The sequence below is a fragment of the Nerophis lumbriciformis genome, linkage group LG23, assembly GCF_033978685.3.
Source record: "Nerophis lumbriciformis linkage group LG23, RoL_Nlum_v2.1, whole genome shotgun sequence".
Taxonomy (NCBI): domain Eukaryota; kingdom Metazoa; phylum Chordata; class Actinopteri; order Syngnathiformes; family Syngnathidae; genus Nerophis; species Nerophis lumbriciformis.
The window spans coordinates 2,981,073-3,008,174 of NC_084570.2; the positions used below are offsets into that span (position 1 = coordinate 2,981,073).

General features: G+C 39.7%; 1 protein-coding gene across 1 annotated transcript in view; it reads right to left on the reverse strand.

Annotated features, from left to right (window-relative positions):
• Positions 1-27,102, reverse strand: part of LOC133622517 (sodium/potassium-transporting ATPase subunit alpha-1) — a 61,877-nt gene that overhangs the window by 18,655 nt on the left and 16,120 nt on the right. Inside the window, exons 2-6 of the mRNA XM_061985332.2 lie at positions 5,396-5,509; positions 5,074-5,133; positions 604-705; positions 412-513; positions 216-329 (exon numbers count right to left, since the gene is read on the reverse strand). Of these exons, the coding sequence (XP_061841316.1) occupies positions 216-329; positions 412-513; positions 604-705; positions 5,074-5,133; positions 5,396-5,509 (492 nt within the window). The remainder of the gene's footprint in view (positions 1-215; positions 330-411; positions 514-603; positions 706-5,073; positions 5,134-5,395; positions 5,510-27,102) is intronic.

Consider the following 27,102-nt stretch of genomic DNA (forward strand, 5'->3'; position numbering starts at 1 on the left):
TAAAACTGTGTTGGACAGTTTTATAGGGCTTTATAGATGGAATAAATCATATCCATATTACTTTAATTGCAAGCCGCCTTTTCCTAGCAGTTTTTACTATTAAAACATGTGTTGTGGATGATGGGCAAAATTAAAAATAAGTGCGGTTCCCATTTAAAAATGTGTTGTAGTACAAATAAGATGCAAATAGACAGTAAAAGAAAATAAACGGGCACCTGTGGGACTAGGTTTTTAAAGGAGTCCATGATCTTGGAACTTTTGGCCTCTTGGTAGTAGGAGAAGCAACCAGTGATGATGACAACAGCAGAAAGCACAACACCCAAGTACAACTGCAAATAAACAACATTTAGACCTTGATCACCTTTTTAATAACCAGCTGCTTCATTTCGCCTTTTGTAGAACAGTTCATACGTTATCATTGGCGGGTTCATCCTCCATGGCTGCCTGGATACCGTAGGCCAAGAAACAGAGGATCGCCCCAGTCCACAGGAGCATGGAGAAACCTCCAAACATCTACATAAAGCAAAGACAGCCTCAGAACTTGCATGCATTTCTCAGACAAAAATATAACAAAGCATACGATAGTTTGGAGAAAGGGGTTACCTGTTTGCAAAACTTGACCCACTCTGGGGTGGTTGGGGGAGGAGTGAGGGCGTTGGGCCCATCTCGGGCCAGATTCTCAGCTGCCTTAGCACTAGTCAAACCCTAAGGAGAGAGTAAGCTCTAGAGTTTTCCATCTTCTCACCATTTTCACCCACAGATCAATCAATTAACCATAAAGAACTTCAGTTATTGTGCAGCTCATTGTGAACATGCCAATGCACTGGCACATATTAATGTTCAGGGGGACCAAAGGTGCTACTATTTGCATAGCAACAGAAAAAAAAGGGTCACCCCCTCCTTAATCAGCACAGAGAGGAGGTGAAGGGAGAAGATAAAGTAGTGTCGTTGAAAAAAATCAGGACAGAATGGGGCTTTTGCGGCTGATAAATTATTCACTTTGCCACTGCATGTGCAGGGACACATGCATGTGCAGTTCTAGGAGACCCCATGTATAAAGACACTGATTATCTATTCTCCTTGATCTTCATTGCATGCCCAGAAGCAAATTTGCATGAATAGAGGCTCGTCAGGATGTTAACTTCAGGAGGTGTAAAATCTAAAATATCTTCGAAGTTGTGATGGCCTAAAATCTAGTATCGTGATATATATTGCAGCGTCCTGCGATAACGATACACCGTATTTTCCGGAGTATAAGTCGCTCCGGAGTATAAGTCGCACCGGCCAAAAATGCATAATAAAGAAGGAAAAAAACATATATACCGTATTTTCCGCACTATAAGGCGCACCTAAAAACCACAATTTTTCTCAAAAGCTGACAGTGCGCCTTATAACCCGGTGCGCTTTATTACGATTCATTTTCATAAAGTTTCGATCTCGCAACTTCGGTAAACAGCCGCCATCTTTTTTCCCGGTAGAACAGGAAGCGCTTCTTCTTCTACGCAAGCAACCGCCAAGGAAAGCACCCGCCCCCATAGAACAGGAAGCGCTTCTTCTTCTACTGTAAGCAACCACCCGCCCCCGGAAGAAGAAGAAAAAACGCGCGGATATCACCGTACGTTTCATTTCCTGTTTACATCTGTAAAGACCACAAAATGGCTCCTACTAAGCGACAAGGATCCGGTTCATAAAAAGACGCAATCTCTCCATCCGCACACGGATTACTACCGTATTTCACAGCAACTGATATTCCTGTGAACCGCACTGTGGAACGGGAGCACGTACGGTGAATATTCGCACCACAGGGAATGAGAAGTCATCCTTCACTGTGGTTCTAGCTTGCCATGCTAACTTCCACCCATGGTGATATTCAAAAGGAAGACCTTGCCAAAAGAGACCTTTCCAGCCGGCGTCATCATAAAAGCTAACTCGAAGGGATGGATGGATGAAGAAAAGATGAGCGAGTGGTTAAGGGAAGTTTACGCGAAGAGGCCGGGTGGCTTTTTTCACACAGCTCCGAAGGCGAACACACCTTCACTAAGACGGGCAGACAGCGCCGGACGACATACGCCAACATTTGCCAGTGGATCGTAAATGCCTGGGCAGATATTTCGGTCACAACTGTGGTCCGAGCTTTCCGGAAGGCAGGATTCACAGAACTGCTGCACAACAACAGCGACACTGAATCCGATGACTTCGACGAGACGGAGCCGGCCATTTTTGGATCCCACGCTTGCGCAACTTTTCAATTCGGACACCGAAGACGAAGAATTCGAAGGATTTACGAATGAAGAATAACTTCAGAAGGTGAGCGCTATGTTTATTTTGTGTGTTGTGACATTAACGTTCGAGCAACATTATGTTGCTATTGCTCTACACCATTTTGAATTTTACTATGTTTGTGATTGCACATTTGCGTACATTTTGGGACAGAGTTGTTAGAACGCTGGTTTTCAATATATTATTAAAGTTTGACTGAACTATCTGACTGTTTTTTTGACATTCCCTTTAGCGCAGCGTAGGCGCGGCTTAAAATCCGGGGCGGCTTATTGGTGGACAAAGTTATGAAATATGTAATTCATTGAAGGTGCGGCTAATAATCCGGTGCGCCTTATAGTGCGGAAAATACGGTAAGTCGCATTTTTGGGGGAAATTTATTTGATAAAACCCAACACCAAGAATAGACATTTGAAAGGCAATTTAAAATAAATAAAGAATAGTGAACAACAGGCTGAATAAGTGTACGTTATATGAGGCATAAATAACCAACTGAGAATGTGCCTGGTCTGTTAACGTAACATATTATGGTAAGAGTCATTCAAATAACTATAACATATAGAACATGCTATACGTTTACCAAACAATCTGTCACTCCTAATCGCTAAATCCCATGAAATATTATACGTCTAGTCTCTTATGTGAATGAGATAATATTATTTGATATTTTACGGTAATGTGTTAATAATTTCACACATATGTCGCTCCTGAGTATAAGTCGCACCCCCGGCCAAACTATGAAAAAAACTTTGACTTATAGTCCGAAAAATACGGTATACTATTTGTAGTCAGGAGGGGGCACTTTTTTTTTTTTTCTTCTTCTTAGGGAGACGTAACAGAAAATCACGCACTGTATTGGCAAATCCTCCTACGCTGTGGAGTGTAACATGTTCAGTTATTCCTCGTCCTCTAGGAATTATTCTTGTAAGTAACTTAGTTTATTTGCCATCATTTAGGTGACTATTGCCGACTTAGAAGTGGCTTCGCACTGTGGAGGGAGGGACATTAACTGCTAGCAAAAATTATACAGTGCATAGAGGGCGCATTCGTTTGTTTGCAACTGTCAAATTTGCAGGACACAGCGAGAATGTGTATTTAACATAATAATAATAATGAATTGCATTTATAACACACTTTACATTTGTTAAAATCTCAAAGTGCTACAAAGTATAAAAATAAAAATAGAAAGTAAGAATATATAATAAAAAATTAAAATAGAAATGAAATCATGACACACAAACAGAAACATAGATAATTAAAGCTGCAAGCAGCGTTGTTCGGGCCCGCGTATTTGGCAGGTGCTAGTCCTAAGTGTCCCAATACTTTTGTGTACTTTTAGTCTGAAGTGTCCCAAGACTTTTGTCTAGTGTACCTACCTTGTCTGCATTGTGTGGGCACGTTGGTGCTTCCTGCTTTTAAGCAGCCATCTTACAAAAACAGCAGTGCAGCAGCATCAGCGCAGCGGTTCTTTGAAGGCTCATAAAATCAAAACCGGAGCAGTTATAAAAAAACTGTTCTGTTAATTTATGCACAAGGGTTTAATCTCTCTCCTGTGTTAGTTTGAAGCCGAAACGACAAACGCGCTCAGAGGAGATAGTTTTTGAAGGAAGGTGACCGGTTTTTACAAAATAATTGTTTTGAAGGGGGAATAGCAAACTTGCTGTTGATTTTTGCTGGGGGTTGTCAATTTATGAAATGTAGGTCTAAGTGAGACCTACGGAGAGGTTTTTGTTTCATGTCTCTCCGACCTTCCCAGTGGGAGTTACAGGCAGTTTTGTAATTTTTTTCTTCCGAGGAGCAGTTTTTTGTGCGTTTAATAAAAAAAATTGCTGTAGAGCACAATTTTGAAATTTGGGGTTAGGTTTTTTCATTAGAGCACAGTTTTAGCCAGTCCTGATGTGTGTGTTCAGTTTGGTGAGTTTTGAAGCATGTTAAGGGGGTCAAATTACAGCTCAAAGAGGCAAAAGTGACTGTTTTTAGTACTTTTTTGTCTTGAAGGGGGAATTGCCAACTAACCTGTTGATTCTAGCCCGAAAATGTACCATTATGAAAGTTAGGACCTACATAGAGGATTTTGTTTCATGTCTTTCCGACCTTCCTAGTGGGAGTTACAGGCAGTCTAGTTTTTTTTTTTCCTAGGGGGCGCTAGAGCGCAATTTTGATTTTTGCAGTTTGGTTTTTTTATTAAAAGACAATTTTCGCAGGTCCTGATGTGTGGGTCAAATTTGGTGAGTTTTGAAGCATGTTAAGTGGGTCAAATTAGTGCTCGAAGAGGCGGCCGGTATAATAATAATAATAATAATAATAATAAAACCTTAGAAATTCAATAGGTCCTTATGTCCCATTGCATAAGGACTCCCTGTGGGAGTCCTTTTGCAATGGGCCATTGCGGGCCCTAAAAATAGAAATAAAAAGGCATGAAAGCACTGGATAAAAAACAGATAAGCAAGCAGTGCACATGAATTATCTATAACGATAATGTCAAAAGCTCTATCATCGACCAAATTTACATATATCATCAGTATCGCAAAGATTAGTTTTATGTTAAAATCGTGCAAGCCCAGTCTCAACAAAGTCAATGCTTTTTGGTAACAAGGCATCAACAAAAATCCTTCATTTATTCAATGCTGAAATTATCCCTCTTGGTTTGAAGGAGCTGTTGTACTTGAGCTGAATCTCAGCACTTTTACCGCGCATATAAATTACTTTGAAGCAGATTGTGTTGTTGGCAAACAGGAGGTGTCTATCATCTTGCAGGCAAAGCTATATAAAAATGTGGAGAGAAACACATCTCACATTGGTGAGGTCTGTTCCATATTTCCGATTGAGCTCATCCAAGGTCAGCTTGTGATCATCCTGCAAAAACAAGCAAAGAAAACAAGACGTAAGCGTCAAATATCGACGACATTTACAGCACATTACGCATTGGCATCATGGTTTTATATCCACCGCCAATCCGAGTTTGTGAATGGATAAGGAACGACAAGACAAAATGAGGAGGGAAGGATGTATGGAAAAAGATGTACAACACAGACAACAAAGGGGAGCTTTGACAGGAAAAAGAATGGAGGCTCATTGGAAGCTGTCCAGTCATCCTCCTAAACAACCAGACACTCACCATGTCCACTTCCTTCTTTAATTCATCCATGTCTTTCTCCTTCTTCTTCCCTTTCGCCTTCTTTTTGCCTCCCTGCTCAGAGGTGGCCGCCAGCTCATATTGTTCTCGTCCTTCCTGGAAATGAACAAAAAAAAAAATAAGAAGGTTTAAGTAAACTGACTCGCAATACCAGTTTCATTGCATACATATTAGGGATGTCCCGATCCGATATTTGGATCGGATCGGCTGCCGATATTTGCCAAAAAATTGCGTATCGGCAAGGCATGGGAAAATGCAGATCCAGATCCAGTTTAAAAAAAAAACTCCGGTCCGTGTTTTCCAACGCACCGATTTAAATAATACATTCCACTTTTCTGCTGCTTCCTAATTTCCGTTCCGCATTTTCCAGCACACCTTCAACACATCCACAGGTCTGTGAATTCTCACGCAGTTGCTTTTAGCTGCTGGCATTACACGACAGGCTCTTCTCACTCTTTCCTATGTCTCCCTCTCACAGACAGCAAGCGCACCTTCTTACACACGTCACATACTGTCATGTCATACGTCACATATGTATACGTCCTCTCCCAGCAGAGAGGTAGCAGCACGGCTAACGTTAGCTGTGATGCTAGCGCAGCCGTGCGAGCAACGCTCCTTCTAAGGTGCGCGCCTGGGCAATTGCGCACTGTTTAAGCGTCCTCTGCGCATAGCAAATCTATGCCACGCACAAAATCAAATAAAAAAATAAGCGCATAACAATTTTCGACACACGGACACGACAGAGAAAACAGTTTTCATCATCATTGTTCAAATATTGTGACGTCTGTCGAGACGCTTATCTCCATTCGGTGCCACACGTCCACACCATCAAAATGCCGAGGCAAAAATGTCCACATCAACACCGTATGAAAAAAATAGTGATTTTTTTAGTTGTGATTTCCTTCTCTGCATGAAAGTTTAAAAGTAGCATATATTAATGCAGTATGAAGAAGAATGTTTTAATGTAGACATGTAAGCCTTGAAAGAACATTTTGAAAATCAAGACTACATTTCCTGCAAATGGGTGCATTTCTACCCTATATTTTAACTTTAGATTTATTCTCATATCAAACTCTTTTGGCTGTCTTTTTGACCCCTACATCAGGCGCCCCCCTCCACACCCTGGATTATAAATAATGTAAATAATTCAATGTGATTATCTTGTGTGATGACTGTATTATGATGATAGTATATCTGATAGTATATATCTGTATCATGAATCAATTTAAGTGGATTAACTTAAACAAGTTGAAAAGCTTATTGGGGTGTTACCATTTAGTGGTCAATTGTACGGAATATGTACTTCACTGTGCAACCTACTAATAAAAGTCTCAATCAATCAATCAAAACACATAGAATCATCATACTGCTGTGATTATATGCATCAAGTGTTCATTCAAGGCTAAGGCAAAATATCGAGATATATATCGTGTATCGCAATATGGCCTTAAAATATCGCAATATCAAAAAAAGGCCATATCGCCCAGTCCTAGTTCAATGATGCCATTTCTGTTTGTCATGTATAATTTTGTCTATTTTGTGTTTATCCTTGAATAAACAGGTCAGTTTCTTGTTACCAACCGTTGTGTATTATTCAAACTCCCCTAATTCAGCTGGCTAGTTGTTATCAAGAGTACTAAAACCCTTTTCAACATGATTCTGACAACTAAGTAGGCTAAATAATTTTAAACTTTAATGCATGCTCGGATATGTCAGTATCGGTATCGGTCAGTATCGGTATCGGATCGGAAATGCAAAAACAATATCGGTATCGGATCGGAAGTGCAAAAACCTGGATCGGGACATCCCTACTACATATTGCTGAAACTAAAAAAAGAAAAGAAAAAAAAACAAGACTGGAAATGAACCTGGTGACATGGACAAGACAAATAATAGAAGTTCAACCACAGGATCTGTTGTTTGATTGTTTCCCAGAGCAAATATCCGCACAAGGAAACATTGATTAAGAGTTAAGACTCATCCATAATACAAAGCTGCACAGGGAACAGAGGTGTTCATGTTGGCAGTGAAGCGCCAATTAATGAGCCATGTGTACACCGGCACGGATATGCTGTGTAGCCGCCATCTTGATGGTGATATTTTAGATCCAACACGACCGAGAGTGAGGCCTACCAAATACTGCACACAATCCCCTGTCATGGAAATATGCAAACTAATAATGTTTCTCAAAAGTTTCCCAGGGAGTCGCTAGAGCAGAGTGTGTGATCCCAGCACATGTTGTTATTGTTGCGCGACCCCCCCAGTCAGCTAAGCTGGGAAAACACGGGTTTTGGATCACTGCGGGCAGATATGAGCCTCTGGACACTCAATGGCCTTAGAGGCCATCTGGCTTTGGACAAATAATTCCACGGTGGTTAAGAAAAAAATCGACTGATTTCCGAGATAAGTTCTAATGTTGTTTATTATAAAAGTTTTAATAATTTAGGATTCACTTTCATTCTTAATGAAATACTAAATCAACTTTTTTTTTTTTTTAACACACGTATGTAACACTACAGGTACCTGTATTACAATTAGGGATGATGTTCGAAACCGGTTCTCCCGGTTGTTCGATAAGAAAAGAACCGATTCCATGGACTCGAATCCCTTTTTGAGAACCGGTTCCCGATATCGAGGCCACTATAGTAAAGGAAAAAAAATTGGTTCTTTATTCGAATCCCTGGGAACGAATCCCGTCTCACAGGTAATGGCCTGTGGGACGGCAATGTTATGACCTTTTGATTGTAGATACTTACTGACACCTTGTGGCGATATGAAAACACTACGCGTCATTAGTTTGGGCACTTCCGGGTTGGCGACGTCAGTTCAGTTCATGAGACAATTGAGAAGTATACAAGTTGTGTTAGCTCTTACAAGTCTTGGAAAAGATAAGTCTGTAAGTAAACGGTTTAACTTGTTTATGTAACTCAATATTAAGGTGGAAAGTGGTTAAATTTGATACAAAGATGTTTATTGAAAAACGATTTTTAATGGCTGTTTTGAGGACTTAGAATGGCTGCCAGTCGTGTATTTCCACTATCGAAATAGTTTCAATACTCAGAAGTATTTGTTTGATGATAGCACTGTATATTTGTGTGAAGCTAATATTTACATATTGTGTATTACATTTCAGTATGTTAATTGAATCACATAGCTTATACATTTGTCAGTGTGTATTTCAGTTTAAAAAAAATAAAATAAATAACAGTCCAGTGCAAGACAAAAGTAAAGATAGGAAAAGACAAAGCAAGATCAACAACAATAAAGAGCCTAAATGGATTAATCTGCTTTGGAACGTTATTAGATGTCTTGGATTGTTTGTTAGCTGTCTGCCTGTGTGTGTAGTTAGTATGTTCCAATAGCAGCAGAAGTGCACTTTTTGGAGAGCTGTATTATTTTCAGTTTTGTGCCCAAGGGACTGATTTTATATAACACTATATTATTATTTATACACCTATAGTGATCACAGAGACAGGTTGTTTTTGTGTTACTGTATATATTTGTTTTTCTGAAAAATCCCACTTAATATACTTTGGGTAACAACAGTCAATATTTATTTTTTATTTTTTTCTAGGGGGATAACAGTCAATATTTATTTATTTATTTTATTTTTTTCTTCTGAAATAAAAGTGAGCTTTTGTTAAACCAAATATTGTGTTTTTTTCCATATACAACAACCTATCTGGATTCGATAAGAGAATCGATAAGGAATCGGTTCGTTAAGAGGATTAAATAATGGGCTCGAACTCAATCATTTCTTATCAAACATCATCCCTAATTACGATTTTACAGTATAGCGCCTCAGTACACCCAAGTACCGATATCCCACACGGTCACATTTATAGTGAGGGACAGGAAGTGTACATTGAACGTTGTGATGCACCTCCACAAGCCTGAGGGCGTATGCAAGGGCGAGACGTTTAGCATAGAATCCCAGATCTAGGCGGAGGGACAGGAAGTGTACATTGAACGTAGTGATGCACCTCCACAAGCCTGAAGGCGTACGCAAGGGCGACACATTCAGCATACAATCTGAGATCTAGGCGGAGAGACAGGAAGTGTAGATTGAACGTTGTGATGCACCTCCACAAGCCTTAAAGTGTAGGCAAAGGCGAGACATTCAGCGTAAAACCTGAGATCTAGGCGGACAAAAATATTTCAGCCCAGCCTTTGACTAGCGGGAGTGAATCCATAGCCTCTAGACCCTCTTTCGTCGTTAATGTCTCGGTTTCTGAGTACTTCAGGTGGAATATGTAAATGAACAAATGCAGGAGAATAAGACAGAAACAGAGTGCTGGATCAAGAACATGACCACAAGCTGTATTATTAATCCTGCACTTCAGCCAAGAGAACATTTTAATTGACAAAAAAACAAAATAGAAATTCACAACACTGTTCAAATTGCCACAAGCGAACTTGCAGTTTTCTATTCAAAAAGATAGAATAAAATAAAAAGCTGTAAACCAGCAGTGTCCAAAGTGCAGGGCAAGGGTCAGCAGCAGCAAATGACACCTGTCTATTGACATATAAGAGCCTTTATAGCCTCACATAAGAGATTGGTGGACCAATGAAGTTATTATTGATAATTATAATAATTAATAATTATAATTATAGATGTTCTGTGGCACTGCTTAAAAATGTCTTACATGACAAACATTCTTGTACTGCACTGACAGCAATTTCTTTGTTTTGTATGCCACTGTTTGCAGAGGTGGGTAGACTAACCAAACATTGTACTTAAGTAAGAGTATCGTTACTTTAGAGTAAGTGACTCAAGTACAAGTACAAATAACTTGTCCAAATAATGACTTCAGTAAGAATAAGCAAATATTCTATAAAAAAAAATAAAAATAAAAAAAATAAAATAAAAAAGCTCAAGTATTGAGTAACTTGTGAGTGACTTTGGATTAATTTAGTACCGGTAGCTATTTTTTTTTAAAGGTGACAGAGCTTTCGCCCCTGCTGCTCCCAAGCTCTGGAACGACCTACCTCTGAGTGTTAGACAGGCCTCCTCTCTTCCTGTTTTTAAATCTCTCTTAAAAACATACTTTTATTCCATGGCTTTTAACACTGAGTGATATCCATCCTGCTATGGCGCCCCATAATACACCTGCTGTGAACCTGTTTTTATGTTCTATTTATTTTAGTTATTTATTTTTTATCGTGCTCTGTTTGTGTTGTGTTTGCTCGGTTCTCGTATTATCTTTTAACCTCCCCATTGTACAGCACTTTGGCTACCCCAGTGGTAAATTTTAAATGTGCTTTATAAATAAAGTTGATTTGATTTGATTAATGGTCCTTGAACTCCTACTGTAGTTGGTGTGTGTGCATGTGTGTGTTTTGTAAAACAAACATTTACAATTTACTGCAACATGTTTTCTCGAGTGGGAAGTGGAATTCTTGTAGGCTCAAATGTAAACATTTCTGACATAAATGACGGCAGGATATAAATGTTAATTTCCCTTTTTTTTTTTTAAAGTAAACATTAAAGAGTTGTGCCGCCTTGTCTGACATTGTCACTTTGTACTGTCAGTAAGTTTCCATGCAATAAATTAGTCTGATTTAGGGCCACACAATTTTGAGAAAAAAACTATTTAGATTTATACCTCCAAAATTGCTGTTGTGATTTTAAATTTTTATATCCTTTAAACAATTTTCATAAAACTGCAAAAATAATGAGTGAGGAAAGATATGTTACTTTTAGCATACTTGCCAACCCTCCCGGATTTTCCGGGAGACTCCCGAAATTCAGTGCCTCTCCCGAAAACCTCCCGGGACAAATTTTCTCCCGAAATTCAGGCGGAGCTGGAGGCCACGCCCCCTCCAGCTCCATGCGGACCTGAGTCCGCTTTCCCACAATATAAAGAACATCTACAGTAAAGCAGTCCGTCTGCCGTAAACAGCAATGTTGTGACACTCTTAAACAGGACAATACTGCCATCTAGTGCATTTGATGAAAGCACTTTTGTGCGTGCCACACAGCAATGCATCATCAGAGAGGGTGTTCAGCATGGTTAGAAAGATAGTGACAGAGAATAGAACAAGGATGGACAATTCAACCCTTAACTCAACAATGAGTAGATGAGTGTTATGTGTGTGTATATGTGTAAATAAATGAACACTGAAATTCAAGTATTTATTTATTTATTTATTTATATATATATATATATATATATATATATATATATAGCTAGAATTCACTGAAAGTCAATTATTTCTGTGTTATTTATATATATATATATATATATATATATATATATATATATATATATCCATCCATTTTCTACCGCTTATAGCTTATATCGCAGGGATATAGATATATATATATATATATATATATATATATATATGTATGTGTGGGGAAAAAAAATCACAAGACTATTTCATCTCTACAGGCCTGTTTCATGAGGGGGGTACCCTCAATCGTCAGGAGATTTTAATGGGAGCATTCGCATACCATGGTTTATATAGGGCACAGAGTGGGTGGGTACAGGCTGGCCTAGGGGCGTGGTGATTGGTTCATGTGTTACCTAGGAGGTGTTTCCGTCTATGGCGGCATGTTGTTACAATTTCGCTGCGCTTGTTGAGGGATGACAGGTCTGGACGGTAGATAATAAACAGTTTCTCTTTCAAGCATAGGTTGCATCTTTTATTACCACTATTGTAAGGTGTGCTGGATGCAAGAATTTGCCATGTTATTGAATATTCAACATTATTGTCTTTGAGGTCCCAAATGTGTTTGCTGAGTTCTGTGGTATTTCGCAGGTTTTTGTTCCTGAAAGAAGCCTTGTGGTTGTTCCATCTGGTTTTGAATTCACCCTCGGTTAATCCTACATATGTGTCGGATGTGTTAATGTCCTTGCGTATTACCTTAGATTGGTAGACAACTGATGTTTGTAAGCATCCCCCGTTGAGGGGGCAATCAGGTTTCTTTCGACAGTTACATGCTTTGTTGGTTTTGGAGTCGTTCTGACTGGGGGTCGACGGCTCATTTGCAATTGTTTTGTTGTGGTTTGAGATGATTTGTCGTATATTGTTCATGCAGCTGTAGCTCAATTTGATGTTGTTCTTGTTGAATACTTTTCTTAGGTTGTTGTCTTTGGGAAAGTGTTTGTCAATCAGGTTGAGGAATTTGTGTCCAATGTTCGTTGAGACGTTTTTGCTGTATGGGGGGTTGTACCAGATGATGCCGTTTCGTTTTCTGTTCTTTTTTGGCTGGTTTCCTGGCGTGGGTTCATAGGTGAGGGTGAAATTGTATCCGCTTTCATCAAGGGCTTTTTGGTACGGGGGGGTTGCTTGGTCAAATTCAGCTTTGCTAGATGACAGCATCGATAGCCTTTTATTGATTTCGGTAGGTATTCTATATATATATATATATATATATATATATATAAAATACTTGACTTGGTTCAATCCCCACCTAGTACCAACCTCGTCATGTCCGTTGTGTCCTGAGCAAGACACTTCACCCTTGCTCCTGATGGGTGCTGGTTAGCGCCTTGCATGGCAGCTCCCTCCATCAGTGTGTGAATGTGTGTGTGAATGGGTAAATGTGGAAGTAGTGTCAAAGCGCTTTGAGTACCTTGAAGGTAGAAAAGCGCTATACAAGTACAACCCAACCCAATTCTAGCTGTAAATATACTCCTCCCCTCTTAACCACGCCCCCAACCACGCCCCCAGCACCCACCCCCCGAAATTGGAGGTCTCAAGGTTGGCAAGTATGCTTTTAGTCTGCCAATCAACATTAGTTTGTCTAAAGGTGTTACACTTTAAAACATTATGAAATAATCTTAAATAAACTTTAAAAGATATTTGGCTTGATGCAGACAGACTCAGAGCTTTTGCTCTTAAACTGAAGAAATAATTGATAAATACTATACAGTGATTATAATGTAATGTAATAATGTATAACAATTAAAGCAAGTCACCACTGTAGAATTTTTTAACATTGTACTGTAATGGGAAGACAAATAACCTTGTTATCCTAACTAAATAAGCAAAGAAATAAAATTACCTCAACTCTGAAAGCAAACATTTACCCAAAATCAGTGGGTTTGATCGAACCCTAGGGGTTCGGTGAGTCGGCCTCAGGGGTTCGGCAGAGGTCAAAACACACCCGACTCATCGTGTAAATACAAACTTCTCCCTATCGGCGTATTACGGATACGGCAACAGCTGACTGGTTTGCAGGTGTGTAATTTGTTGTGAGTTTATGTGTTGGTTTTGTTGTTTAAACAAGGTGATGTTCATGCATGGTTCATTTTATGCACTTTAGTATGGGGAACATATTCACCATTAATTAGTTGCTTATTAACATGCAAATTAGTAACATATTGGCTCTTAACTAGTCATTATTAAGTACTTATTAATGCCTTATTCGGCATGGCCTTATTATAACCCTAACCCTCTAACCCTGACCCTAACCAAATAACTCTAAATTAAGTCTTTATTACTTAGAATATGTCCCCCTAGTGTCCAAATAACTCTAAATTAAGTCTGTTACTTAGAATATGTTCCCCATACTAAAGTGTTACCAAAAACATAACTTTGTCTTGAATTTGGAAAAAAATAAAAAATATATTTTTCACTAAAGAAGGGTTCGGTGAATGCGCATATGAAACTGGTGGGGTTCGGTACCTCCAACAAGGTTAAGAACCACTGTCCTAAATAAACATTGAACATTTTAAAGTGCATTTTTTTCCCAGTTGGAAAAACGAGATCGAACGTTGTCTTTTTGTTTGTTGCCATTATGGAATTCTCGCTCGTTCATCCGTGTTGATGGACTCATATTGCCCGTCCCATTTGAAGCTGACATATTACCACAACGGGACATTTGGCTTTATAATCACATTTTTTCCTCGTAAATTGTGCTACTTTGCGGAACTTCCTACCAGCAAGTTGTGAGGCTCTCTGTCCACGCATTGTATGTGTGTGTGTGCTGAGAGCTATGCATCAAGTGGCATACCTGCCAACTTTTGAAATCAGAAAAACCTAGTAGCCAGGGTCCAGGGGCCGCAGGCCCCGGTAGGTCCAGGACAAAATCTTGGTGGGGGGTTCAGGGGCCCCGACGCAAAATGATTATTAGCATTCAGACAGGTTAAAATGTTGCTAAAACCATCACTTTTCTATCAGTCACAGTGACCTTTCAAAACAAAAATATTACAGCAAAAATCATATGGGTTGATTGACATGTTTATTCTGTAAGCTAACTTCAATAGTTTGAAATTATTTTGACAGTTAATGCCAGTTATCCTGTCAACCTTTCACAAGACTTCAATTTGTTAATTGAAAGTATAAACAGTATAAACACTATTTACAGTAAACAAATGGTAAAACAGTACTAAACAATTCCATTTAAAAAAAAATTGGTGTCATTAACTTTCTGTCCAAGCTTGTATAATCTACTGCCTTGTTCAATTGTAAAAAATATTCTGTGCCTAAAATTCACATTTCTATCACAATTATCATACTGTAAACATGGTAAGCTAACTTCATTAAAATTAATAGTCCTGTCAATAGCATGGAATTACAATTCAAATGTAGTTTTTTTGTAAGCCTTTCAAAAGAATTCAAAATATGAAAAATTAATGAAAATTAATTTAAGCCATCAGACACTTGAAAAGTGGCACATCACATCTCTAATGTAATCATTTTAACTTTTCAACAGAAATAGCACTGCAAAAATATTAAAGACATACTTCTGTATTTTGGTCGGGAAACATTTTCCGAAATAACTGTCCCATGTGATCAGACAGTGCGATTGGAAGTCCATGCTCAATTATTGCCTCCGTAAATAAAACTTCGGCATTTATCACATCCAAAGAATCTGTTTGGGCGACAAAAAACGTTGAAAGTTTTCCACTTGTATCGCTAGCAACGGCATTAGACTTGTGTTTTTTTTGTCCCAACGTGGTCTTTTACATCGCTAATTCCTCCGTGTCCGATCGAAAAATCTTGTCTGCACAAGGTGCAATTCGCGTAGTTTTCACCCTTTTTGGAACGGATAATTATTCCCGGATAGGCTTTTGAATATTCTTCACGGAATGACTGCAGTTTTCTTTTCGGTTTAAGACTCGTTTGCGATTTTTCTCCGGCTGATTCCATGATCGTTCGCTCGTTTGGAAACAATGGCAACTGGTGCCTCGTGCTTGGCAGCGGTGCTATAAATAGCCTCGCGCATGGCATTCGGAATGGCTCGATAGGAAGTTACGGGAAGCAGTGTCGATTGTCATTGTTGTTACGCGATTTCGTGAATAAAACTTTAAAAAAAAAAAAAATGTTTTAATTAATGAAAAACCGTATTTTTTATCACTGCAACCGTAACCCGGAATAGGTTGATGAAAACCGTACTAATTACGGGAAAACCGGAGTAGTTGGCAGGTATGAAGTGGGACCTCTTTCTTCCAATTTGAAGCAAGAGCGAAAGAAACGCGTGGCTCAACCATTCAGATTGGCGAACATGTCTGTCACTCAAATGTGACCAGGTAAAAAAATAAAAAAATAAAAAAACTTGCCTCGTGCCGTTACCTTATAGCACTAATAAAAACTCTGATGCCGATTTGACGTCTGTTAATCGTGCAACCCTAGTCTGATTTGTCGAATAATCCAGTTTATTGTTTTTTTTAGAACTACATGCGAAATTCTAGTTTCGATGCTCTACCTCTAATGCGACTGTTGGCCATACGCAGCTGGTTTAGCTATGTGGGAATGTACTGTAAATACAGTAGAAGGAGAGAATGCTATTTGCTAAAAAGGTAGCGCTAGTAACTGTCCAGCTCCGGCTCTAACAGATAACTACAACTTTTCACTGCTTTTTGGTGATGTCAAAAAATGTTTTATAATAAATAAACTACACGTGTGGTTATTATGATTGTCAGACACATAAAGATTGTTTTTTGGTGGAACTATTTGACTATTTACTGTTAATTCTAACTACAAAGTGAATTATTGTTTTATTGCTGGTTTCAATGAAGTTGTCTGAAATGTTGTACTTGAACATTAGATTTTTATATCTTTAAATAAAGTATGAATAACAATGTTGTGTTGAATGAATAAGATCGATGTTGTCTTGAAGTCATGTAATCTACCGCTATTAAACATTGTTGTCTACTGACTAACGAATAACAAAACAAACCGGGCACATACACTATATTGCCAAAAGTATTTGGCCACCTGTCTTGACTCACATATGAACTTGAAGTGCCATCCCATTCCTAACCCAGCTATTACAGCCTCAACTCTTCTGGAAAGGCTGTCCACAACGTTGCGGAGTGTGTTTATAGGAATTGTTTACCAGTCTTCCAGAAGTGCATTGGTGAGGTCACACACTGATGTTGGTCGAGAAGGCCTGGCTCTCAGTCTCCGTTCTATTTCATCCCAAAGGTGTTCTATCTGGTTCAGGTCAGGACTCAGCCAGTCAAGTTCATCCACACCAGACTCTGTCATCCATGTCTTTATGGACCTTGTTGGAAGAGTAAGGGGCCCGCTCCAAACTGTTCCCACAAGGTTGGGAGCATGAAATTGTCCAAAATGTTTTGGTATCCTGGAGCATTCAAAGTTCCTTTCACTGGAACTAAGGGGCCAAGCCCAACTCCTGAAAAACAACCCCAGACCATAATACCTCCGCTGACCCCTCTCTGTCAGTTTACGTGGCCTACCACTTTGAGGCTGAGTTGCTGTTGTTACCAAACTCTTCACTTTTCTTATAATAAAGCCGACAGTTGACTTTGGAATATTTAGGAGTGAGGAAATTTCACCACTGGATTTGTTGCACAGGTGGCATCCTATGACAGTTCCACGCTGGAAATCACTGGGAGCATTCTTTCACAAATGTTTGTAGAAACAGTCTCCATTTCTAAGAGCTTGATTTTATACACCTGTGGCCGGGCCATGTGGTTAGGACACCTGATTCTGATCATTTGGATGGGTGGCCAAATACTTCTGGCAATATAGAGTATTTTACTCTCTTAATTCTGTTGTGTATATAAAAAAAGTTTTTGTTTCAAAATTCTGTTAAGAGGTTTCGGTCTATTGGTTCTCCACCATTAGCAGGGATGTGCTGGCATCATGTCACGTAATTAATGTCTTCTTTGAGAACTTTCTGACAGTTTTAAACAAGTCAGTTTTTATTTTACCATATACTTTTAAAATAATGACTTAATTCAGCTTCTATACCTGTACTTTTTCTTGTTTTGTGTAACACAATTCATCCTACCCCGGGTTTATTCTTCACCTGCAAATAATGTAGTATGCCAGGCTTTGTTTGATTAGTGAAATGGAGTCAAACGTCACTAGTCCCTACGTTTGATTGGTGAAACAGAGTCATGTGACAGTGCCTGCCCGAAGAAAACTCACTGAAAAGCCAAATTAATACCTCTTCACAAGCTTTAATCATCCATCCATCCATCCATCTTCTAAATAGATGAAAAATAATGATATAAATAATTGTAACGATAGGTGCAAAACTCAATGTAACGGAGTACAAGTAAAAGTATGTTGCATTTAAAGTACTCTGACAAGATCAATTTACCCAAAAAGTTACTTAAGTTAATGTAACAGAGTAAATGTAGTGTTACTACCCACCTCTGACTGTTTATGATCTTAAGGTAAAAGATATCAAAATTAATTGAAAAACAGGTTCAAAAACACAAAACAGGCCTTTTGTGGAACTGATACAGATAAACACAAAGTCTGTAAATGTTTTCATGACAACTTTATACAACTTTCTTGAACACAAACAAATGCATAAAAATATATTGGCGAGTTTTTCCCAGAGTTATTTGCTAGCAAAGCAGGGATTCACTAATTTCGATACTATTGGCGTTAACTATGCGGTGTTCAGGTTCAAAATAAACATTTGTAAACCTTTAAATATAAGAAATAGGGTTGGGCGTAGAGCATGAATGGGAAACGGGACTTTCATTCTGATTCTCTGGAAACGGTGCACATTTTTAAACGATCCCTATTTTTGATGCTCAGTCCGCCGACCGGAAAAGATAGCTGCCTTAGGCTCGGTTTACATTAAGCCGGATAACTCCTTAAATGAATAATTATTCAGCCTAAGCACCGTGTCAGCTACACTAAACCATCGTTTAAGGTCTCAAAGCAGACTGTATCAGTTATTGTCCGCCATGTATGTCGCGGACTCAACAGTCTAGGTCCAGAGTATACAAAGTCACCAAAAATGAATGGACAATGAAGGTGAAGGCAAAAGAGTGAGGAGTGTCCTGACCAGATCCCTGGATTGATTGATGTAAAATGTTCTTTATCATATTGTTTACTTTCATGTGTCCATTAAAGATTTTATTAATTTATGATGACTCAGGTGTGATTCACTACAATAGGGCCCCACAGCACACTGGATTCCAGTTAATTGAAATACCACAATACCATGGTCTTAAACGACCATTGTGTGTGTGTGGACAAGGAAAAGGTTAAGTGGGATTTACCCTGGATAACCTTAGTGTAGAAGGGGCCTTAGACTGTATCTCCATACACCATGTGCAACTACTCCCCAAAGTCATTAACTATGTTAAGTAATGTAAAGTTTAAGAAGCGTAGATGGAAGTATGTTACAACTAAAAGTAAGCAGTTATTAACAAGTAGATTAATTGAGATTATTTAAATCTAGGGATGGGATAATTTAACAACTCTTGGACTGCTCTGTTGCATTTAGCGACCCCCCACATTTGCGGTCCCTTCCAAGGTTGCACATTGTTCCCACCGGGTTGAGTTTTTTTCCTGCCCTGATGTGGGATCAGAGCCAAGGATGTCATTGTGGTTTGTGCAGCCCTTTGAGGCATTTGTGATTAAGGGCTATATAAATAAACTTTGACTGATATAGTACATGATACACAGTACAGTGATCAATCATTTTATTTTCAATATTTGTTGTTGCTGTTGTTGTGTTTGTTAATGTTTAAAAAATTCAGGGCATAAGTCCCTGGACACAAATCCTCTTGTTTATCTGTTATAAATACGGATGTTCCGATCAGTTTTATGCTGCAAATTTGGATACCGTTCATCCATGAGTGAAATCCGCCAATCCCGATCACAGGTGTTAAGTGTGACTATTTTTCTTATTTATTTATGATGAATGCTATTGTGAGTGTATTGATATAAACACACTATTTAAACTAGTTATTTGTTTTGCTAACAACAAACAATTGTATGTAATAAAATAAAATCAGGAACTGGTTTGGATATTATGTTGATATTTTCACACTGAATATAGCACTCACCATTTAAAAAAGATAAAATAAAATACAGTCAATACATGTGATCGGTATTGGCAGATTTCATCAATGGATGATTCGTATCGGAATAAAACCCTGATTAAAACACCCCTATCTCTAATACAGATACAGGATTGGTCTTAATGTTTGGTTATGAGGCTTTCAAAAATAAAATGAACATTTTGTGGAAAGGTACTTGTGGAAAGAAACATAACATTTGTATTCAAGTTCAAATGACTGATATGTATATACTAGTTGAAAACAGCTCAGTGAGAATATGAGAATAGTATATTTTTTAACATGCCTCTTAAGAGTCCGAATCAAGAAGTGTTAAGATAGGCAATCCATTCCATGATACTGGGTAAACGTTGCCAAGTCAGCTGACAACAAACATAACTAATGCACACAAGCGTACTGTATGTTATACTGTAAGGGTGTTAATTACATTCTTGGAGCAGAACGAGGGCGGCGAGATACACTTGCAGCTCGTTTGAAAGTTAGCACACTTTAAAGAAACTGCAAATTTGTTGCATACTGCCTCTTTGATTGAATGTGTAATTTATAGCAGGGTTGTCCAAACTTTTCTAATCGAGGGCCACATACTGAAAAAAAAACAGTAAATCTAATTACATTTGTAATTGTCTTAAAAGGGGCTCTATTAGGGATGTCCCAATCCAGGTTTTTGTGCTTCCAATCCGATACCAATATTGTTTTTCCACTTCCTATCCGATACCGATACTGACCGATACTGGCCTATCCAAGCATGTATTAAAGTTTAAAGTTATTTAGCCTACTTAGTTGTCAGAATCATGTTGAAAAGGGTTTTAGTGCTCTTGATAACAACTAGCCAGCTGAATTAGGGGAGTTTGAATAATACACAATGGTTGGTAACAAGAAACTGACATGTTTATTCAAGGATAAACACAAAATATACAAAATTATACATGACAAACAGAAATGGCATCATTGAACTAGGGCTGGGCGATATGGCCTTTTTTTAATATTGCGATATTTTAAGGCCATATAGCGATACAAGATATATATCTCCATATTTTGCCTTAGCCTTGAATGAACACTTGATGCATATAATCACAGCAGTATGATGATTCTATGTGTCTACATTAAAACATTCTTCTTCATACTGCATTAATATATGCTACTTTTAAACTTTCATGCAGAGAAGGAAATCACAACAAAAAAAAAATCACTATTTTTTTCATACGGTGTTTATCTGGAAATGTTTGCCTCGGCATTTTGATGGTGTGGACGTGTGGCACCGAATGGAGATAAGCGTCTCGACAGACGCTACAATATTTGAACAATGATGACGAAAACTGTTTTGTCTGCCGTGTCCGTGTGTCGAAAATTGTTATGCGCTAATTTTTTTTATTTGATTTTGTGCGTGGCATAGATTTGCCGTGCGCAGAGGACGTTTGAGCAGTGCGCAATTTATGGCGTCACATTAATGCCAAAAATCCAAGCGCATAAAAACTGTTATCGCGCGCTGATTCTCCACTTCGTGCGCACGCGCGGTGCCTTCTTGCGCGCGTGGTGCCTTTCTCCGCGCGCGCGGTGCCTTTCTGCGCGCGCGCGGTGCCTTTCTGCACGCACGCCGTCTCGGTCTGTGCGCTCTCTGTGTACTCCTGGCATCTCTCCTCGCGCTGTCATGTTTCTTTTTGGCACTTTGGGGGCGGGTATGCTTAGACGGCCCCTCCTTTCTGATTGGCTCTGAGCATTTTTCATATGATCAATCATTCTCCAGCGTAGCAACGTTGTAGCCATCTTACCTCGGACAGCTAGCCTCAATCATTACATTGATGTCAATGGTACATGTATTAATTACCTTGGAGAGGACCGTAGATGTGCCCCCCCCTAGGGGACAACGGATGCAATGGACGTCAAGTGGGTCTAGCATAATATTGTGAAAGTCCAGTCCATAGCGGATCTAACATAATACTGAGAGTCCAGTCCATAGTGGGGCCAGCAGGAGACCATCCCGAGCGGAGACGGGTCAGCAGCGGAGCGGTCCACCCCGGGTCCCGACTCTGGACAGCCAGCACTTCATTCATGGCCACCGGACCTGTGCCCCCCCTTCCAATTAAAGTTATATAATGTATTGTAACCTCCATAAAAAGTCAAAGTTTGGCGCTCTTTTTAAATATTATTGCCAATCTTATGCTGCCAACCGGCCCAAATACCCTCCCGTCTCCGTGCTTCATCAGACACACAAGAACACATCCTCATTCTCTGCCAATCCCAGGCACGGACGCTGTGTTCGCAATCATGAGAACTCTGAACAGCAAAACCACACGGACATAACACAAAGCAGGTCGTTACAGTATGACTGGAGATTTTTAGCCTAATGTTTGTGTACTATTGACTTGGCCAAAAAAAGACTTTGACCCCTGCAACAGCGCTACCGAAACCGGATGTTGTGATGAAGTAGCAAAATACACTGGATTGTCTGGAGCAGATGCAGCATGTCTGCAGATGGACGTATTTTAATTTGTTCCAGACATACCCACGGACAGCTATCTACAAAAGGTGTAAATATTATTAGGACAGTTGCGGCTTTTAAGGAGAGAAAGTGCAATTGTAGCAGGCAAGTGTGACGTCATGCTCACTGCCAACATTGAAGGACAGAAGTAAAGAGTTTCCACACAGGAGTATAATCTATAATAACACCAGAAAAAGATGCAAAATTTGTTGCTAGTCATTTTTTAGAAAGAAAAAGTCACTAAAAGTCTCTAAATACTCAAAGTACATTGTAAAAAAGGCAGCAACAATTGAAAATAAAGCAACACGATATAAAACATATGTTAATACTAATTAAGAATGCATTTGTTTTAATAGTATGTATACATTTAGCCTTTTTAAAGAAAATCATATTATACGTTGATGTCATGATGAACATGCCCCCACCACGCCCCAGGCATTTTGGCAATCTTGGTGAAACCCTGTAATCCAACACTCTGTAAAGAGGGTAAAGGTATTGATACAAATCATCTCAGCTTTGCATTATAGATAGGGCTGGGCCGATAAAACGATATCAATGAATATCGCGATATACAATCGATATCAATACAAAATGCGTTTAATAAAATACTCTAGACACATTTACAATTTTTGGTCGGAAGAAACCAGGAATTGTAAAAGCAAGATTTGTTTCATGAAGTCACTCGCGCTTTGGGAACACAGACAACAGGAAACAGAACACAAACACAACAATATCGACTACCAAATTTGGTTGCGCCGTCTTTCTGTCTCGCTGTGGATTCACTGCATGGAGTGAGAAAAGAAACTGTAATATCGTGATATATCTACCTCGTCTTTAGTTTTGTCGGTTTCAATGCAGACCGTGCGACAACATCCTGACACTTCCAATGTGTCTGTTTAATGAGTAGCTTCCCAAACTATTCTGTGCAGTGTTCAATAACATACACTACTGCCATCTAGTGTCTCAAATCTGCAACTACCTTCAAATCTACTTTATTATATTACCTTACCTGCCCTCATTCTACCTGGCTACCAGACACCCTCTTCACTAGGGTTGTACGGTATACCGGTATTAGGATAGTGCTGCGATACTAATAAATCATTTTCGGTACTATACCGCCTCTGAAAAGTACCGGTCCACCACTCCAAACTGCGCCCCTGTCGTCGTCACGTCGAGCACGTCCCGCAGTGCACAATCACGGAGTACTTACAATCAGACACTGTGGAGACAGACGCATTTTGGCTTAAAAACTAACGATAAAGGTGAAGTTATAACACTAAAACGCCCACCGGAAGAGATGCTTTAAGACATGGCTAGCTCGCTAGCGGCTAAAATCCAGCCCCAGTCGGCAATGTTGTAGCTACTTCCAAACCACTAATCCTCGCATCCATGGCGGAAAATAAAGTAAGTTTCTTTCAAGTATGCAGGACGAGGAATAACTAAACATGTTTCACTACACACCGTAGCTCACCGGCGTCAAAATGTAAACGCCATTGGTGGATCTACACCTAACATCCACGGAAATGATAACAAGTACAGTAGCGTATCTAGTCGATACTACTATGATTACGTCGATATTTTTTGGCATCACGACATCTTCTTTTGTTTTTTTTAAATGTATATTATGTTTATTAACTCAGGAAATATGTCCCTGGACAGCAGCTAAATTAGGAGCCTTTGTTTGCTTATTTGCTAAGTTGTCTTGTATGTTCACTATTTTATTTAAGGACAAACTTGCAATAAGAAACATAAGTTTAATGTACCGTAAGATTTTTTGTTAAAATAAAGCCAATAATGCAATTTTTTATGGTCCCCTTTATTTAGAAAAGTACAGAAAAGTGTCAAGAGTAGGGCTGCAACTAACAACTAATTTGATAATCGATTAATCTGTCGATTATTACTTCGATTAATCGATTAATAATCGGATAAAAGAGACAAACTACATTTCTATCCTTTCCAGTATTTTATTGGAGAAAAACAGCATACTGGCACCATACTTATTTTGGTTGTTTCTCAGCTGTTTGTAAATGTTGCAGTTTATAAATAAAGGATTATAAAAAATTTAAAAAAATTTTTAAATTAAATTAAATAAATTAAAAAAAAGCATCTGCGCATGCGCATATCATAGATCCAACGAATCGATGACTAAATTAATCGCCAACTATTTTTATAATCGATTTTAATCGATTAGTTGTTGCAACCCTAATCAAGAGCTGTACCAAAATATTGCTATCGGGACGACACTACTCCACTGATAAATAGCACCCTTGGTAAGTTAGAAATTGTTGTATTGTATTTATTGCCAGGCTTAAATAAGTCATAAAAGTATGAATAATTATCGATATCGATCAATATGAAAAACATATATTGTGATAGTTTTCAGCCATATCTCCCAGCCCTAGTTATAGATGACAAAACCATTATTAATAGTTATTAGTACCAACACTTTTTCTCATCTTTTTTGCATTTTTTCATCATTTCTTGGTTTACTATATTTTTTTTTTAGAGTGTGCCGCAGGCCAAGAAGAAGAAAAAAAAACTACGCTGCAGACCACAAATTACTAGAGATGTCCGATAATGGCTTTTTTGCCGATATCCCGATATTGTCCAACTCTTAATTACCAATACCGATATCAACCGATACAAATATATACAGTTGTGGAATTAACACATTGCCTAATTTTGTTCTGATTCCCCGCTGGATGCATTAAACAATGTAACAAGGTTCTCCAAAATAAGAGAACAACTTCAACTCAAGTTATGGAAAAAAAATGGCAACATGGCACTGCCTTATTTATTATTGAAGTCACAAAGTGCATTATTTTTTTTAACATGCCTCAAAACCGCAGCTTGGAATTTGGGACATGCTCTCTCTGAGAGAGCATTAAGAGGTTGAGGTGGGCGGGGTTGGGGGGGCGGGGTTTTGGGTGGCGGGGGTGTATATTGTAGCGTCCCGGAAGAGTTAGTGCTGCAAGGGGTTCTGGGTATTTGTTCTGTTGTGTTTATTATGAAATGTGTTTGTCATTCTTGTTTGGTGTGGGTTCACAGTGTGGTGCATATTTGTAACAGTATTAAAGTTGTTTATACGGCCACCCTCTGTGTGACCTGTATGACTGTTGATCAAGTATGCATTGCATTCGCTTGTGAGTGTGAAGAGCCGTAGATAGTATGTGATTGGGCCGGCACGTAAAGGCAGTGCCTTCAAGGTTTATTGGCGCTCTGTACTTCTTCCTACGTCCGTGTACACAGCGGCGTTTTAAAAAGTCATAAATTTTACTTTTTGAAACCCATCCATCCATCCATCCATCTTCTTCCGCTTATCCGAGGTCGGGTCGCGGGGGCAGCAGCCTAAGCAGGGAAGCCCAGACTTCCCTCTCCCCAGCCACTTCGTCCAGCTCTTCCTGTGGGACCCCGAGGCGTTCCCAGGCCAGCCGGGAGACATAGTCTTCCCAACGTGTCCTGGGTCTTCCCCGCGGCCTCCTACCGGTCGGACGTGCCCTAAACACCTCCCTAGGGAGGCGTTCGGGTGGGTGGCATCCTGACCAGATGCCCGAACCACCTCATCTGGCTCCTCTCGATGTGGAGGAGCAGCGGCTTTACTTTGAGCTCCCCCCGGATGGCAGAGCTTCTCACCCTATCTCTAAGGGAGAGCCCCGCCACCCGGCGGAGGAAACTCATTTCGGCCTCTTGTACCCGTGATCTTGTCCTTTCGGTCATAACCCAAAGCTCATGACCATAGGTGAGGATGGGAACGTAGATCGACCGGTAAATTGAGAGCTTTGCCTTCCGGCTCAGCTCCTTCTTCACCACAACGGATCGATACAGCGTCCGCTTTACTGAAGACGCCGCACCGATCCGGCTGTCGATCTCACGATCCACTCTTCCCTCACTCGTGAACAAGACTCCGAGGTACTTGAACTCCTCCACTTGGGGCAAGATCTCCTCCCCAACCCGGAGATGGCACTCCACCCTTTTCCGGGCGAGAACCATGGACTCGGACTTGGAGGTGCTGATTCTCATCCCAGTCGCTTCACACTCGGCTGCGAACCGATCCAGTGAGAGCTGAAGATCCTGGCCACTTTTTGAAACCAATACCGATAATTTTGAAACAGATACCGATAATTTCCGAGATTACATTTTAAAGCATTTATCGGCCGATAATATCGGCAGTTCGATATTATCGGAAACATCCCTACAAATTACCGTATTTTCCGCACTATAAGGCGCACCTAAAAACCACAAATTTTCTCAAAAGCTGACAGTGCGCCTTATAACCCGGTGCGCTTTATTACGATTCATTTTCATAAAGTTTCGATCTCGCAACTTCGGTAAACAGCCGCCATCTTTTTTCCCGGTAGAACAGGAAGCGCTTCTTCTTCTACGCAAGCAACCGCCAAGGAAAGCACCCGCCCCCATAGAACAGGAAGCGCTTCTTCTTCTACTGTAAGCTACCACCCGCCCCCGGAAGAAGAAGAAAAAACGCGCGGATATCACCGTACGTTTCATTTCCTGTTTACATCTGTAAAGACCACAAAATGGCTCCTACTAAGCGACAAGGATCCGGTTCATAAAAAGACGCAATCTCTCCATCCGCACACGGATTACTACCGTATTTCACAGCAACTGATATTCCTGTGAACCGCACTGTGGAACGGGAGCACGTACGGTGAATATTCGCACCACAGGGAATGAGAAGTCATCCTTCACTGTGGTTCTAGCTTGCCATGCTAACTTCCACCCATGATGATATTCAAAAGGAAGACCTTGCCAAAAGAGACCTTTCCAGCCGGCGTCATCATAAAAGCTAACTCGAAGGGATGGATGGATGAAGAAAAGATGAGCGAGTGGTTAAGGTAAGTTTACGCGAAGAGGCCGGGTGGCTTTTTTCACACAGCTCCGAAGGCGAACACACCTTCACTAAGACGGGCAGACAGCGCCGGACGACATACGCCAACATT